The sequence below is a fragment of the Oncorhynchus masou genome, chromosome 15 (assembly GCF_036934945.1).
Source record: "Oncorhynchus masou masou isolate Uvic2021 chromosome 15, UVic_Omas_1.1, whole genome shotgun sequence".
NCBI classification, from domain to species: Eukaryota; Metazoa; Chordata; class Actinopteri; order Salmoniformes; family Salmonidae; genus Oncorhynchus; species Oncorhynchus masou.
In genome coordinates, this window is record NC_088226.1 from 29,236,404 (window position 1) to 29,253,898 (window position 17,495).

The following is a 17,495-nucleotide window of genomic DNA, read 5'->3' on the forward strand; positions in this document are numbered from 1 at the left end:
TTAGATCTGGTAAAAGATAATACAAACAAAAAACCTGCGTTTTCTATTACATTTTTTTCATCATCCTTGAAATGCAAGAGGAAGGCCATAATATAATATTAGTTTAGGCGTAATTTAGATTTTGGCCTCTAGATGGCAGCAGTGTGTGTGCAAAGTTTCAGATTGATCCAGTGATGCCTTGCAATACCGGACAATATTTTGTATCAAGTCTGCCCAAATGTGCCGAATATATTAACAAGTACATAACTATAAAGAACATACAAAATGATATGGTAATATAAAATGTAAGTTTACACACTCCATGGAATGTCATACATAATGGATCATTAGCGTATACCCTAACTTTCACACATCTAGATGGACGGACAGGGTGGGTGTGGAGCCAGAGAAAGCAGGGGTTAAAACTATAGAACCCAGTTCCTACATTTGAATATAAAAATGGATTTAAACAAACAAAACTATGCTACATTTTATCTCTGGGACCCTCAGGATGACAAATCAGAGCAAGATTACTGAATGTAAGTACATTATTTACCTTCACAGGTGACTGTATCAAACCAGTTTCTGTGATGTTTTTTGTTGTCACTCTCCTCAAACAAAAGCATGGCATTTTTTACTGTAATAGCTACTGTAAAGTGGACAGTGCAGTTATATTAACAAGAATTTAAGCTTTCTGAACATATAAGACATACCTATGTCCTGGAAAGTTTGTTGTTACTTACAACTGTCAGGATCAAAATAAATATGAAAGGAGGTAAAACGTTAGAGGAAAACTGCCCCCGTCTTCTGAAAAAGAGTTGTGGAAAGTTGGTCAAATCTTCATGAAAATTAGTCACAGCTGTAATGGCTGCCAAAGGTGCTTCCACCAAGTATTAACTCAGGGGGATGGAGACTGATCCAATTATATATTTTTTCTTAATTTGGAAAATGTCTAGAACTTTCTTTCCCTTTGAAAATGTGTAGGTTGTGTGGAAGAAAATATAATTGAATCCCTTTTAGATTGGATTTTAAGGCAGCAAAATGTGAAATAAGTTCAAGGGGGTGGAGACTTTCTATTGGCACCGTAAACAATTCTCTACAAACTAATGTGTTATCACAGCTAAAAGGAATTAGTCTATGTCAACTAAAATATATATTATAAATATAATACAGTATATATGTTTTTCATTTATAGAATCCCACTCAAGTTTAAAAATGAAATCATTCTTTTCTAAATTGAGGTACAGACATGACATGCATTTCAGACAGTATTGGCAGTATTTTACAACCAGCAGTAGTCCTACTTTGACCCTTCAGAAACAGAATTGTCTAGTGATTCTTGAATGAAATAAATGGACTCAACCAGGAATCTTCTTTATGCACAAACAAAGGGGAGGACTTTATTGGTCAATCTGTTGCATGTAAAGCAAAACTTCACTCAAAGTTCACGGTGCTTATTTTGAAAAGCAGTGCAGTGGTGCTAGAACCATGATGTCATGTTGGTCGTCAGAGCAGAAGACGAGAGCAGAGTATGTCAGCCAACAGAACAGGTCTGCATCCGAAACGGCACCCCAGTGTTCCCTACATACTGTAGTGTACTACTTTAATCAGACCCTGATCAAAAGTAGAGCACTATGTAGGGAACAGGGTGCCATTTCAGATACAGAGCCCACGATTAGTCAGGCAGCAGTCAACAGACAGACAGACAGAACACAAGCCCATATGTACAGGAAATATATCATTTATATATGTATTCGTATGTACATTCAAACCATTTCAATAAATAACAGAGATATATTAAAATAAATGTATAAAACAAACAAACAATATGGAAGATGCAGTCGATTTTTTTGTAATACTTTCCATGACAGACGTTTTCTTTTGGGAGGTAACGCTACCTCGTGAGCAAAATTGGTCGAAAGACATCTTTTTTTGCTCATAGGGTTTAACACGAAGGCATCATTTATAATGGACTAGAGGATTCAATTGCAAAAGTAAACACTAGAAGATATCACATTTTTGTCTTAAATCATCACTAACTTGTCTTAATGTCTTAACTCCAACACCTCTCTCTCTCAAAGCGTATCTTCTCGAACTAAACTTTGTAATCGAGTGCAAATTATATTTAGTGGCAGTTTCAGTGACCTCTGTCAGATGAGGAACAGAAAAAAATTGCTCTGGTGTGGAATACGCATAAAAATAAATCATAGGGCTCTATTCAATCTGTAAAACTGAAGCGTTACAGATTCCGCTACAGAAATGTGTAGGCAATTTCCGATTGAGTCGACACATGCAGCCTCGAATAAAGCGGGAACATTGCCTTTAAATTTCAATCACGCTGAAAATCTGAATTTCCGTGATGCGGATTGAATAGACCCCCTAATCTTACATCTACCTAGATGTCTATATTTCCTCAATTCCCTTGACTAACCGGTGCCCCCCGCACATTGATACTATACCGGTACCGCCTGTATATAGCCTCGCTATTTTACTGCTGCTCTTTAATGATGTTACATTTCTTTCTTATTTTTCTTTCTGTATTTTTCTTAAAACTGCATTGTTGTTTAAGGGCTCGTAAGTAAGCATTTCACTGTAAGATCTACACCTGTTGTATTGGGCGCATGTGACAAATACAATTAGATTTGAACCGACATTTGTGAACATAATTCATTTTTTGGGAATGACGTTTAAATTTGTACGATCAACTCTACAGTTTATATCCCTTGTCGGACGCTTAGGTTTACTTTTTGGCATTGAAAATAAGGTCATACAATTTCCCCAATCAATGTACCTTTAAATCAGTGCCTTTAAATCAGTTATAAAGCAATGAATGAAAATAAACAAACATCTATCATAACAAAACGTTTCAAAATGTTAAAAATAGAGTAGCTGATTCGGTTCTGGGTGCGGAGATTAACAAGTCCTCAATAAGCCATTTTAAACAGTACCATAACTGACCATTGTAAATAGTAACTCTAAGTGTTACAGTGTTCCCAGGTTAATATCGGCCAATTGTCAAAAAGCCATTCTCTCATTCCTATCATGCAGCTATTCAGCAGAAAAACGGTCTGATGCAATAAGTATAGTCCAGCATATTATACAGTAGTCCCTCTATGTATTCACTTTTCGTCGATGAACCGGAAGAGAGATCTGAGACCAGGCTAGTAGAGTTACAACCCAAAGGCAGTGGTCAAGTGTTCAAGGTCCGCTCACCTTGGGATTGAGTTTCAAGGACCACATTTCAACCCTCTTGACTTGGGCTTCATCCCAAATGGCAGTAATGACGCAAACTTAGATACAGTAGACACCTACATTGGTGCCATTGCACAGTGTCAACATGAGTAAACGGCACCAAAACATAATTAAAATCACAAGTAAAACAAACACACAAAAAACTCAACAAAAGTGGTTGAAATAGTGGTTGAAAAATTAGAAAATTACTACCCCCCCCCCAATCCAACCTCACCAGTTCCTTCTCTCAGTGCATTATCAATATGTTCCTTCTTCGGCCCTATCGCACAAATTCCTCAATGCATAAAAGGGAGTACCACAGTTGCCAGTGCAATCTATTTCAAATTCCACCCATACGGACGAACACACTGCAACAACTTACTCTATCTAAATCCTTCATAATCCTGCTTTAGATCATCTAGGAATCCCTTACATCCGCAGACTCTAGAACGCCTGTAGGTTCTAAAATGTGGTTGCCCCGTTTAGCCTGCAGGACAGCCTTCCCTAACATAACAGAACCATGGCGATGATAGCAGTGTTCCTGATCATTATATCATGTTGATGGGGTTTCTGAGACATTAAACACCTCTCCAGGCATGGTAAAGCGCTGGTAAACTGCACAGACCCACCCAGTCGTGTACTGAAGACTGCCTGCCAGCATTACTCAACTTGGGTGGGTGACTGGGACAGCACAGCTGCATCATTGTCCCATTTGAGTATACTACTCCCCCCCCCCCCCCTTCTCTCTCTCCCTCTATTAATCTCGCCAACATTCCGTCTCTCTTTCTCTCCTCTTTTGATTGAAGTGGGGAGTGAGTACAACAGATGGCAGGAGTAATAACAATGTGCTACCAATACTAAGTCACAATACATCAAAATCAACATTAATAAATAAATAAATGCTTTGAATGAGAGCAATATAAAAACCTAAAATGACATCTACTCGTCTACTAGTATAAACTTGTCACATTTTGGGGTAAATCCCCTTCCTCTCCTCCCACATTAGTTTTCTAACAGGAGAAAAGGGAGCGAGAGAGAATTTCAGAGTGGAGAGAAGGCAGAACGAAGCAATTACCAGAGGCGCCGGTGCGTGTTCCTCTGTCCTTTCCCAAGACAAGACCCACTCATCATCTTGATGGACAACTAATACAGTACCAGGATCACAAGTTGAAATATTGGTATTGTCTTCATCCCTCTTTTTGCAGTCACCAAAATCAACTGGTCACCAAATCATAATTTACTACATAATTTCCATACATTATGATATATTAATTTGTATCCTTCCCTAATCTAGAACAGCAGTTGCATTTCTCTTTCAAGAGAAGAATACTTTTTTTATCTATCCCTTTAACTCAGTCAAACTCAGCTCATGCTTAGGCTATTCGTCTCTGCTTCCCTCTATCACTATTGCTCTTCAATGTGTTCTCACCCGATCATCCTTTTGCTTTTCAATCCATTCATTTATCCCCATTCAGTTTGAAATCAGTGTGTACAGACACGTAATATTTAAATACTTGCCAAGTCTTTCTCCTGTCTATACTTCTATCTTTCTCCCTTATTCGTTTCTTTCTTTTTTTACCCTCTCCCCTTTCAATCTGCCTCTCTCTTCTTCCAGAGGTCCATGTAACTAAAGGAGAAATAGAAGGAGGGAGGGAGAGAGTGGTAGAGGATGAGAAACAAATTCTCTCTCCCTCTCTTCTCTCTCCTAGGTGTCATTGCAATACAGTACAATAGATTCCCTTGACAGACCTCAGTCTTCCCGGGCCTGGTCTGGCTGGCCCCGTCCCCACAGTGATCCTTCTTCCTCTCCATCTTTCCCTCCCTCTTTCTTTTCTTTCTCAGTGTGTGTCGGTCTCTCTGTCTGCCTTGTGGGGGACGGGACTGTAGCCGTTGGCCGGGGGAGGTAATGGGGCTCCCTGGCCAGGGCAGCATCCCCTATCAGGCTTGTTGAGGGTGGCCGGGGGCCGGGAGCGTGAGGCCCCGGTGAAGAGGCGGAAGGCACCCCTGCAGATGAGGGTGAACCAGTAGACCTGTGGGGCCATCAGGCAGAAGGCCCCCACGTTGCACTGCCAGGGAGCCACAAGGGGCACTGTGTAGAGGGGGATGGAGGCATACCTGCAACATGAGGAGGAGGATGTGAGGCGTAGGGGGGAAATGAGGGTTAATGTTTGCTTAATGTTGCTTGCTAACAAGCTTACCCAGATTTTTAAAACTTACTTAGAGCAAACATGTTCATTTGAACAAGTTCTGAAACAAGACACCTTGTCTCAAGCTAGCTATTGTCAAGGATTTTGGTTTATGGCTAATGACTTTAAACTGAACAATCTGATTTAATACAAATAATCATGGAAGAATGCTTCCCTTATGGAAATAAACAAGAATTTCACATTGTGATCACGTCCTTTTATGGTAAGTTGTGATAACATGCAACTACACATGATAACATTTCACATGTCAAAACGAGTTTTTGGATCAATTCACATGTGAAATCATTTGCAAACATGTTTTTGGAACATTTCACATGAGATCATGATTTCACATGTGCTGACATGTTGTCACGTGTAGTTTCATATTTGTATGCCCATGTGTCACATTTATTTCACAAGATCATGTTTTCAAGTGCCCACGTGTTGTAAAATACATAATTTAATGTTATCACGTTCTTTTACATGTTGTCACATATCACATTAACTTCACATAAGATCACGTGAAATTCAAGTTGTTTTTCCGTAAGGGACCATGTTAAGGTGTTTATAAGGCATTTGTTTTACCAGTTGTCACGACTTCATGTGATGGTCCCAGATTGTCCCAAACCATCACGGATCCCTCCGGAACTTTCATTACGCACACCTGGCCCCTATTCCCTCTGATTGTATTTATATATGTGTGCCCTTTGGTTCCATTGGGCAGTCGATTATTGTTACAATGTCCGTTGGTGTGTGTGAGTACCTGTGTTGTGTGTTTTGGGCTTTCGTGCCCTTGTGGATTGCGCAGATGATTACGGGTCTCGTCCCATGTGTTAATCATTGTGCGAGTGTGTAATTTATTCTAGGTACTCCTCGCTCTTTTGTTTGGGGTTTTTACCCTGTGTTTTGTTACGTGTTTGTTTGGTCTTCATCCCTGTGCCTTTACACGGCACACAGTAATTTGGGCTTAATAAAAAACCTTATTACGCAATCCTGCGCCTGTCTCCCAAATCTCTTCATACCAACGTGACAGAATAATCTACCATTAAGGGAGACAGTGGGAATTGTCCGTCCGCCGCAACTTCGGCAGTGGCAAAAGGCCCATCCGTAATTTGTGGTCAATAAAAAAACCCTACTGCGCATTCCCGCGTCTGTCTCTCGATCCTTCATGCCAACGTGACAACATCTCTGCACTTAGCTAGAGTGCCATCTGCACTGCTATTTTAGTTATCATTTAATCTGGCTATTCTCTCATAATTGATTTCATTTACTTATATCAGTAATTTGAGGATTTTCAGTATAGTTGTCTAATGTTGGTGGGGAATATTATTCAGTTTTAATGTTATTCCTGAATAACAATGATAAATAATAGCTTTTCTTTAGTGTATTTTTTTTGCAAATCCGAGATTCACTTTGATGTCCCAAGTGTAGAAATACAGGTGAAATCAGTTATTGACACCGGCGTAATGACGTAGCAGAAAGATCGAATGTTGTGAACCAAGAGGTTGTGAGTTCAAATCCCAGGTTAGGACACGTTGAATAATAATTACTGTATCAATAAACATACACAATGTAGTCCTGTACACCGGGTGTACAAAACAGAAGGAACACCTGCTCTTTCCATGACAGACTGACCAGGGGGAATCCAGGTGAAAGCTATGATCTCTTATTGATGTCACTTGTTAGATCCACTTCACTTACTGTAGATGAAGGGGAGGAGACAGGTTAAAGAAGGATTTTTAAGCCTTGAGACAATTGAGACATAGAACTGGCCCGTCCGACGCCACTGTGTGTGTCTGCCATTCAGAGGGTGAACGGGCAAGAAAAAATATTTAAGTGCCTTTGAACGAGGTATGATATTAGGTACCAAGTACACCGGTTTGAGTGTGTCAAGAACTGCAATGCTGCTGGATTTTTCACGCATAACATTTTTCCGTGTGTATCAAGAATGATCCACCACCCAAAGGACATCCAGCCAACTTGACAACAGTGGGAAGCATTGGAGTCAACATGGAGCAGCATCCCTGTAGAACGCTTGACACCTTGTAGAGTCCATGCCCCAACAAATTTAGTCTGTTCTGAGGACAAAAAGGGGGGCAACTTAATATTAGAAAGGTGTTCCTAATATTTTGAACACGAGTATGTCAAAGTGTCAACTTTGTAAGTTGTAAACACTATGTTAAAAGCACTGTGTGAAATATAACGAATCATGCCCCAAAAACACATGTTTTTACATGTTCTCACGTGTGATTTTCCACATGTGAAATCAAGGTTGATAGAATTAGATAACAAAACAAAATGGTGACATGGTGCTTAGGTGGATAGATAGCTACATACAAGCAAGCAAGATATTTTCAATCAGACAATGAGAAAGATATTGCTTATATATATGAATGATATTATCTGCTAGCTAAGTAGCTAGGTCAGAAGCCTACAAACTTAAACTTGTAACCTACCATCGTAGATCTTAAGAACGCGAGATAAAAAAAATACGCATAGATGAAGTTGGGAACAGACAGACAAGCGCACACACAGAAAGACACAGCTAGACAAAGACAGACAGACAGGCAGAAAGAGAGACAGGCAGGCAGAAAGAGAGAGAGACAGGCAGACAGTGGTCAGTATGTTACCTGCTGTAGGCGTAGTAGAGGTAGGGGAAGAGCAGAACTCGACAGACGAAGAAAGTGACCAGCATGAGAGCGCCATTCACTTTATGAAGAAGAGTGTGCTGCTTCTTGTACTGAGGGGGACAAAGAGAGATAGAGAGAGGGCAGGAGCCAGGGGAAGGGGGAAAACGAGAGCAGGGTGAAGGACCCGAGAAAGAGAGCTTGGGTAAATGTTAACCCAAAAATCACAGGAGACAAGAATGTTAACATGAACGCTAGTAAGTGAGCACTTCAGAATCAGAAAGACTTGAGTTCTTAGACTGCTGCATGGAGAGTAAGAGACTGAGGAAGGAAGGTAGGAAGGAAGAAGAGGAGAGAGAGAGAAAGCAGGAGGAGAGAGAGAGAGAGATCGAGAACAAGAGCAAAATGACAAAAAGAGGGAGAAGAGGAGTTAAAAGAGGAGGAGAGGAGTGAGTATTACCCGGATGAGGATTTTCCCCAAGCAGACGGACGGAGTGCTGAGTTCAGCCATAAACATGACACCCTGGAAGTAATCGCCCTTTCCCTGCCTCCAGAACTGAGAGAGAGGAGAGAGAGATGAGATGGAGGGCCATGATATGGCTGATAAAGTATGTAGACAGACACTATTGAAAGAAAAGCTCAAACACGCACACCTCATCTCCCCTTAAAAGCACATGTCCATAGAAGGGATGTTAACATTGGCTGCCAGTAGCAACAGGAGGCAGATGGGGGTTGGAGCAGGAGAGTCTAGTCTGCAGATGGCAGCCGGTTAGGAACAATTTTAGGGATCAGAAACCAAATCACCATCAGATCATCTCTTTCTGACAAGGCTTAAAGGGTTAGTGTGTGTGTACATGTTTATCATTTATCATTAGCTCCCCCCACCCTTTAGACATAAGACAGACCGTGGCATGGTAGACTAATAAAATAGTCCGCTTGAGCCACCCTAGTTACAGCGATAGTTACCACGGAGACGGGGAAGCAGATGGTCACCATGACGACGTGGTGCAGCACCATGAGGAACTCTCTGCGCAGGTAGCTGGCCACTTCCGAGCCCATTGGCTTTGGCCTGCCGCTCTCCTCTTCCTCGTGCCCTTTGACCTGCAGCTTGTGCCAGTAGCACAGGAACATGGCGTAGATGTCGTACGCAAAGTAGGGCACCGCAAACAGGATGTAGGTACTGGTAAGCCAGTGTCTGAAGAGGTGTGGCGCAAGAAGAGGTGGGGTGAGGGGGTGGGGGACAGAAAGTGAGAAAGGAGAGAGCGAGAGAGAGAGAGAAAGAGAAGGTGTAATAGTTTAAGTTCTATGTAACAATGTGTGCCAACGTGTACACTGTTGTTGCCTATGTGACTAGCTATTGCCTGTTTCAGTGCGATGCATCCTGTATGTGAGGCTCTAGCCTAGACGTCAGGGGGTTAAGTGACAGGCCAAGATCCACTGCTCTGGGGCACGTGCGTGATTTGGACAGGTACGTGATTTGGTATCCAAATGAGCCGGCACTCACGTGAGCGCCTCCCTACTTTGACTGACAAATGAGGGCAAGGTAGAGGGAGGGAGTCGGTGACTGGCAGTATCTCTCCCCCCTCTCCTTTTTTCCTCTCCTCCTAATTGATGGAAAGACGAGGGGGAAGGTGCAGCTGGGTCACATTGCGAGTTATCTTAGGACACCAGTGTCTGACTCACAGCATCTCACGAGTCTAAAGAATCTTCCATTCTTCCTCTCCTCCTCTCTTCCTTCAACCAAAAACAAACCTTCCACTTTCAGTGTGTATTTTATATAGTTTTATGTAGTCCACTGTTAACAAAGTTGCAGTTGTAAAACCAGTGGAGACATGTTTGAGTAGCTAATCCTACAGTTCCACAGCAGCATGCTGCAGTCTAGGTTTCTGGCTTCTGTGTGACTGCATTACAGATACTAAAATAGTGCTGCCGACTTTGGGACAATTAGAGGTTAATTAGGTTGAAATACTAATTAGGTTAACAGGAACAAGGTGAGCAGGGAGAGAATGACAGATTATTACGCACACACTTGAATACTTTATTTGGTTCGAAAGTTAAACATACACAGCAAATTGGCCAGTGTTAACTTGTGTTGATTTCTCAATGTCACATTTCTAGTGTTGATTAAGGAGTTAAATTAACTCTGTAAGAGTGAAATTAACACTCAGTGGCGTAAAATAGCCCCAATGTGGGGGTTAATAACAAGTGTTGATTGTGAGAGTGTGATTGTGTCAGTTTTACTCTGTGGAGAGTAAAATATTCCCATCAAAACCACAACCATCATTATCAGATTTCCCAGCATGCTCTACTACCAGGTAAACCTTTTTAGGGTTGTTTTTTAATATCTGTATTTTTGCATCTACATTGACTGATTAATCTCATGCACACAAAGATAAATAACATACATTCTTCTAAACTAACCCAATTAGATTTATTGCACCATTTACTGAAGTGGTTGTTCCAGTTGAAAATGGTTTAGGTCACGAAAGAAACTCTGGGGGGGACAAAATATGCGCTTGGTTCATAGAACAGGGGTTACGTGAGTGACCTCCGGTAGCCACTAAATGCGGCTGTAAGTTTCCGTTTTCTTCCAAGAAATGTTGCTCTAACTTCTAAACATTAGAAGCCACAAAATATTAATGAAAACATTAAGACTTTCAGAAACACACGTGTCTTCTTCCCTCAGAACAGAGTGGACAGGACCAGGCAGTAAATCAGACTGGTGAAAAAAATAACATGATCAACTGTGGTTCTTTTCTACACAGAAAAACATACACAATTATTGCCTGTTGTTTTCCTAAATCCTGAACGTCCCAAATCCTTTGATGTATTTCAAACCATACTTCTGACTGAAATTGTTTTAGACTGATTTGTAATACTATGTTTGACATGCTGTCATAGAACCAATTAAAAAAGAAAAAACATTGTTCGTTGATTACGTCACTTTTTTTACATGGTGGGGTTACGAAACATTTTTTATAACAAAATGGGGTCACGGACCAAAAAAGTTTGGGAATTTTCATACTGAATGCAGATGCGGGTGAATAAAAATTCCAACTGTTGGATGTCCTAACTGGCTGAATTCCAATAAGAATCCTACATCACTTTACAAGCCAGCAGAATGTGACTTGCAGGCCTGATGTGGCCTGTAAACTAGGAGGTTTCTAACACCACTGTGGTCAGGTAAAACTTGGCCATCAAACTAAGGCCTTATGATATATTAAATGTATTGCCCTAAAGAGATTAATTTTAATGATAACATTTGTCTACAGTAGGAAGTCATTTGGTGAAGTCCACAGGGCTGAAAATGAACGAATTCAACAACCATGTCTCTGTCACCAACAAATACAGTCATGGGTGGTAACTCTACAATTTACTCGAAAAAGCAAGACACACTGGGAAATTATATTGGAGGAGTGGCTTAGTGGGGGCGTGGCTTTCAATTAGTTGTTTTTGGCGAGTTAATTCATACCATATAAAATAAATCATGATGGAAATAGGTAGTTTAGGTACAATTTTATAAATGCCAACAGATAATTTGTTCGTTGGACATGGTGTGATTTCTTTGTGTTGGTAAAATTAATTGTGAGAGAAATAGTGGTGGAAACGACATTTATTCGCAAATATTTATATAATAACCATCATAGCATAGTAAACTTGGAGTCACGAGATGATATGATGTGCGGTCCTCCCACTATGACTCGGGGAAACCATGCAGTTAATTAAGCTTCAGATTAAATAAATTAATGATTCATTTCACAGGGTGGTGAAAGTGCATGATGATTTTGATGCTCCTTTCCAATAAATATCCTGGGTCTTATTCTGGTGACATGACACCGTTTGACAAATAAAAATACTTATTATACTTATTATCAATAATAATCTCATCATGTAGACTAGCCTACCCACACTGTATCAGCAAGCTGTTGGCTAGAGGGCACATGCCAAGACCAGAGTAGTTTGTGACAAAACTATCCGTAGAGTTTAAAATGCAATGGAAAAACATTGAACTTTAGAATTTTATTCACTACATGAAAAATGTAGTGAAAAAGCACATTGTGTGCACTATGTCATCACACACAGACTTTTATCTTCAACGAGGCCATTTAGTGGGAACCCACCGCTGGTGGGAAAATATGCAGATTAATATGCAGATTTTAGAATATGCGCATAAAAATCTGTCGCCAATTAGATGGAAACCTAGCGAGTGTTGATTTAACGCTGGAAAATGTACTGTGTAGTTAAGGACCCATTTTTAGACGTCACACCACTTTCGACACACACTCACACACACACACGACTTGAGGGGCATGTGCTCAAACAAAAAAACATTTGTAACTGCGGTTAATGACTTGTTGAGCAATTATGACTGATTATTTAGTTACATAAAAGCAATAGATGGCCACGTCTTAATGGCTAATTACATTTCACATATTTAACGACGACTTGCAGGCTGTGGGTTCAGAACAACAATGACAAAAACTGTATACCCAAAACAAAGAGCACTTTAGAGGCTGGAAAAACAGAGGCATGTGCTCTGCACATATAGAGCCTATCTGTGCAGGTGCCTGCAAACACACACACATACACCGGGAACACAAAACTTTACAGCAACTACTACTGCATTATCATTACTCTGTACTTACTGATCCTCGATGATGTCCTCACAGGAGGATGCGATGATGTAGCCAGCTAAGGAAGCCATGATGGCTTGGATGGATGACACCAGCCTAGTGGGGAGAGAGAGGGCAGAGAGTGGGGTTTCAATTGACATATTTATACCCATAACTCCACAGAAAAAAAGCATTGACATTCAACAATGTAAACCATAGCAGAATAGTATAAAATGTCAAGCAAAGCAGAATAGCATAAGATAAATGTACGATAGGTCTGCATAGTCCTCACATTGACTCATCTGACTTGTGTGTGTGTGTCTGACTTGTAAGTGTGTGTGTCTGACTTGTAAGTGTGTGTGTGTGTACCTGGCAGACACGATGGTGGCATCTCCCTCGCTCAGAGCCAGGCCTGGGGTGTGTTTCAGGCATCTCTTAGACAGCAGGAACAGGCCCGGGAAGAAGATGGAGCCAGCAGCCAGGATGCTCAGCATGGTCCCCGAGTGTGTGTGTGTGTCAATGAATGTGTGTGTGTCTCAACAGGTACTTCACCACTGCCTTCAAACCACTTGACAAGTGGGAAAGGTTGAATGACTGATCTATGCAGTGTACTCTCAAAGCTATGGTAGCAGTTTCCGATTATCATTTGCTGCTGGATGTTTGAAGGTATTGATAGGTATATCATTAGAATGCGTGGCAGCATGTAAGTACTGTCAATAGAACACTATTACGGAATTTTAGTAATGTTATCCTAGTTATGTTATGCTCGTGGTAACGCTATGCTAGTGTTATGCTAATGCAGTATGTAGTCAAATGTTGTATTTGTTATGAGTAGGCTAGTTTTGGGGCTATTTGGGGAATGAAAATGGACTTGCTAGTGGTTACGGTCACTGTTAATGAAATAGATCAGGAAATCATCAGGAAAGAGAGGGCTACGATAAAGCTGTGGGTGGTATGTTTGTTAACTCCCCACACCTCCCTCCCAACCCCCTGCTCATAACCAGCAGAGGCCTGGTGGCTTCTGTGTCTACACACAAAGACAGACAACAAACAGAAGATGGGGGGGGGGGGGACAAAGAGAAAACAAAATATATAAAATATATTTCACACACCTTGATTAAGAGTTCAGTAAATGTACAATAAAATAGTTATATGTACGCAAAACTGTTCAACTGTCATCATATAGTTTCAACGAATGTCACATTTATTCAGTGTCATCATGCAGCCTTTTAAAACATGATCAAAATCGTATCCACTCAAGCATTTACCTTGTGTGTAGACAAGCCCCTACACTACACTCTAATCTCACAAATGCTGACAAATCCATTGACTACACTGTAGGCGTCATGTATCGCTGGCTGTACCACTTGTGCTACATGACTCCGGTGGGGAATGAATTAATTCGAGGTTTTCCACTGTCATTACTCTCTAGGTAAATGCATGTACTCAGTGGGACCGGAGAGACAGGATGAATAGGTGGAGAGAGAAAGGTGGCTGAAAATAGATTTAGAAAGGGATTAGAAAAGCAGGAGATTTAGACAGAGTACAGCTGGGAGAGGGAATTAGTGAGAGAGAGAGAGAGAGAGAGAGGGGGAGATGGGATGACAGTTGACAAAGAGGAGTACCTACAGTACAGATGGGATATGATGAGGGGTATGGTGGAGGAGGATGTTGTTGGGGCGGGGCCTATTGTTCCATCCTAGTGTACGTTGGACAATAGCGGTGAGGTGATGCACCATCACACTAAAACAACAGGTTCATCCCATAACCAACAAACACATACATGTGGTTTTGATTGACGGGATAAAGGCCTATCTGGACATAATATAAATACATTCAGATTTATCTTGGCTAGCTGATTTTTTTTGGTCAGCACAGCAGTACATAGCCTACAGTCCGGAGGTGTAGCCTATCAGCAATTTTCAGGGTGGGATAATAATAATTTTAAAAAATAGTCCCCTCTATAACCCCGTCACCCTAAGCATATCCTAAGCATATCTTGACGTTGCTATATCGCTAACTTGGTAGAAAACACAGGCTCATTTCACTCAAAACCAAGCCCGTGCAACAACGTGGCTCAGACTCAATTATCAAAATACGCAATGCGAGTAAGTAACCTAAGTAAACACCGTCCTCCTCTAGTACAAAAATAAACGGGACAAGTCTGTTGCACTAAATAGCAGTTATCAGGACCCATTAAGTCAACTCAACACATTATTTTGAAAATGGCAGACTTGTGCCTGTCTTGGAACGGCTCCAAATCTGCATGGGCTAACCTTTGTCATATGTTTGACTGCTAGCCACTTGTCTACTGTAATCCAGTGTAGACTACAAACTGGACAAATCAATGTAACTATTTGAGTGTGACTGCGAGCTCGTTTATATTTGCAGTCAATACATTTGTACCTTGAGCCGTTTCATGCACAAGAGTGATTGAAGCTTGTAACAGGTAGTGTGTGCACGCGGTTTGCCTAGTATGAACACACACGCAAGGGATACATTGTCTAGCCTGCTTTCAGTTTTTACAGACAATGCATGCATGCTTGCTAAGGGTGGCAGATTACCCAGGCCTGTATAAACTAACGCGTAACTGTTTGCGACACATTTATTACAGACATATTGAGTTTCTTGCCTAACCTCGGAGCAGGATGGTGAGAACGAAGAAGAGTTGGGTGTTGGGGTAATAAAGGGAGAGTAAAAAAAAAGATGGATAGGCTAAATTTACATTTGGGTGGTGCGGCGTCCCGTTCTGCGGCCCGGTCGGTCGGATCAAGGGGAGATCAGTGTGTTTGGTCCTGGTTGTAGCCCACACGTCGAGAATTGTTCCACATTATTATTGTGTTTTGTTGCCTTATTCCGTGTTCTGGATATCTGCAAGAAATCAGAACGTGCGTCATGCAAGACAAATTGATGTGTGTCCTCCCCACTTCTGCCTTGTGGTTCCCGTCTTGGTCCGAATCAGAATGACTCCCTCTCCGACGTGCTTGCCTTCGGATCGTTGCTTAAGTAATTGTATTTCTGAGCGGCAAAATTATTCTGAAGTCGATGGCTCTCTTGAGTGTTTTGATTTATATTGCGAGGGCACAGCTCTTCTCCCGTTTGGCAGCCGTACGAGCCTACTGACATCTGAACATCATGCCATATCGACCGACCTTATTGCTTGCCCGACACATTCACTGTGAAGTCTTCAGCTGTTTATTATTGTATGACCTGTCGCACTGGATCCGTGGACGTAGAACTAATTTCAGCAAACATTAGTCTAGAAAAAAAATCCTAGTGTATGCATGATGCAGTCCCGCTGTGGATCAAGTGTAGCCATTAAGCCGGTTACATAGCCAGTTCGCTGTCACCTCCCCCTTGCTCCCGGGTATGGTAAGCTATGACTCGCCGTGCTGTGACAGCCTACTGCTGTAACTGGATAAAGTCTTTTTTTTTTTTTTTCAATGGCAACGGACTTTAATAGCCTACCAGAAGTAATTTTCAGATAAAGCTGTCTAGGAAAAACTCCTTCGTTTGACAAGACATCAAACCGTTGGTTGAATTATTCATTTGACTATTTTAAGAATGAACGCATCTATGCTCAAAGTTAGATAAGACTGTAAAAGTTCAACAAACAATGGGGTCCGCTAAACTACCCAGCCTACGGTGGTTAAATTGGTCTGTAGGCCTACAGCTCTAAACATTTTGGATCTTGGAAATTAAGATGTTTAGCACATGGATAGAACATATAGAAGCAATCTAATGTGCACAACCTCTGCAGGTCAACCTGTACAATAATGTGATAAATTGGGTAACACTTTACTGAAAGATAGACACTTGTCAAATGTATAAACTGATTATATCTCAGTAACATATATAATGCAATTGGCATAATAACCAGAGTTATCGCCATAGAGAAAGAGAACAAAACAAAACTTTCTGAACACAAGAAAAAGTATACAACCAAAAAATAACTTGCTATTTGAGGGAGAAGCCCTTAAGTCAATAACCTGACACAGTATAATGTAACGTTTCCCATTGATAAGCGGACAGACACCACACAGGAATATTATCCAGTGACTATCCATTTATTCATTCACTACTGTACTCTAGTCGTTTTCTTAAGAAATTCAAGTATTTGTTGGGAGCACAAGTCCAAAACGTTTCCTAAAACATGACAAAAAAAACAAACCAACCAACAGAATTTTAACATTTTTAAAACAGCAGTATTCAACATCAGTTTCATATTCAGAATAATAAAAATAAAAAACACAAGTATCACTTTTTTTTCTTCTTGTCATCAGAAACATTTCTAACATCAACATCCCCAGGTGTAGTCTTCTCTCCAGTGCCTATTGAGCTCATGAACAAAGGATATAGACTCGCTTCCTTTTCCTTCAGTATAAGTGTCCCAAATGGCACCCCATTCCCTATATAGTGCACTACCTTTGACCAGACCCTCAATAGTAGTGCACTACAAAGGGAATAGGGTGTCATTTGGGATGGATCATAGATCTGAAGAGAACTGGACATCTGAAAGCAAATCCCTAACAGTGCTTCTCTCCGTTAGGGGTTTGACCAGTCTTCTCTTCTCCTATCAGCACCAATGAACAAAAGAAGGGGAGGATAAGAAGCTGCTTTAAGCTACTGAACTGCCAGAGGAGGCTCCTCCAGTGAGGAAAGGGATGTCCTTATTTGCTTCTACATTAAGCATAGCTGAGTCATACTCCTTAGTGCACACTGTAGGAAAACATTTCGCAACAAGTTTCTTATTGAACAAGTTCAAGCAGTCCCTCCCAGTTTTAGTCTGTTTGACTTTTTTGGTGCCTAATGAATAAGACTCTGCTATAAAAGGCTAACAGAGATGAGAGGACAGTGTG

General features: G+C 41.1%; 1 protein-coding gene across 2 annotated transcripts; it reads right to left on the reverse strand.

Annotated features, from left to right (window-relative positions):
- Positions 1–1,350: 1,350 nt before the first annotated feature.
- Positions 1,351–15,987, reverse strand: LOC135556117 (ceramide synthase-like). 2 transcript variants are annotated; one of them, XR_010457947.1, is made up of 8 exons: positions 15,362–15,987; positions 13,006–13,663; positions 12,670–12,753; positions 8,990–9,218; positions 8,484–8,579; positions 8,027–8,136; positions 4,960–5,325; positions 1,351–4,837 (listed from the first exon to the last, which is right to left on the reverse strand). XR_010457947.1 is itself a non-coding variant. In XM_064989044.1 (7 exons), the coding sequence occupies exons 2-7, from the start codon at positions 13,128–13,130 to the stop codon at positions 5,049–5,051; spliced, it is 921 nt and encodes a 306-aa protein (XP_064845116.1). In that variant the 5' UTR covers positions 13,131–13,663; positions 15,362–15,987; the 3' UTR covers positions 1,351–5,048. The 2 variants fall into 2 exon arrangements, 1 of the variants encoding a protein (XP_064845116.1); XM_064989044.1 differs by having other exon boundaries at positions 1,351–5,325.
- Between the last annotated feature and the right edge of the window lie 1,508 nt (positions 15,988–17,495).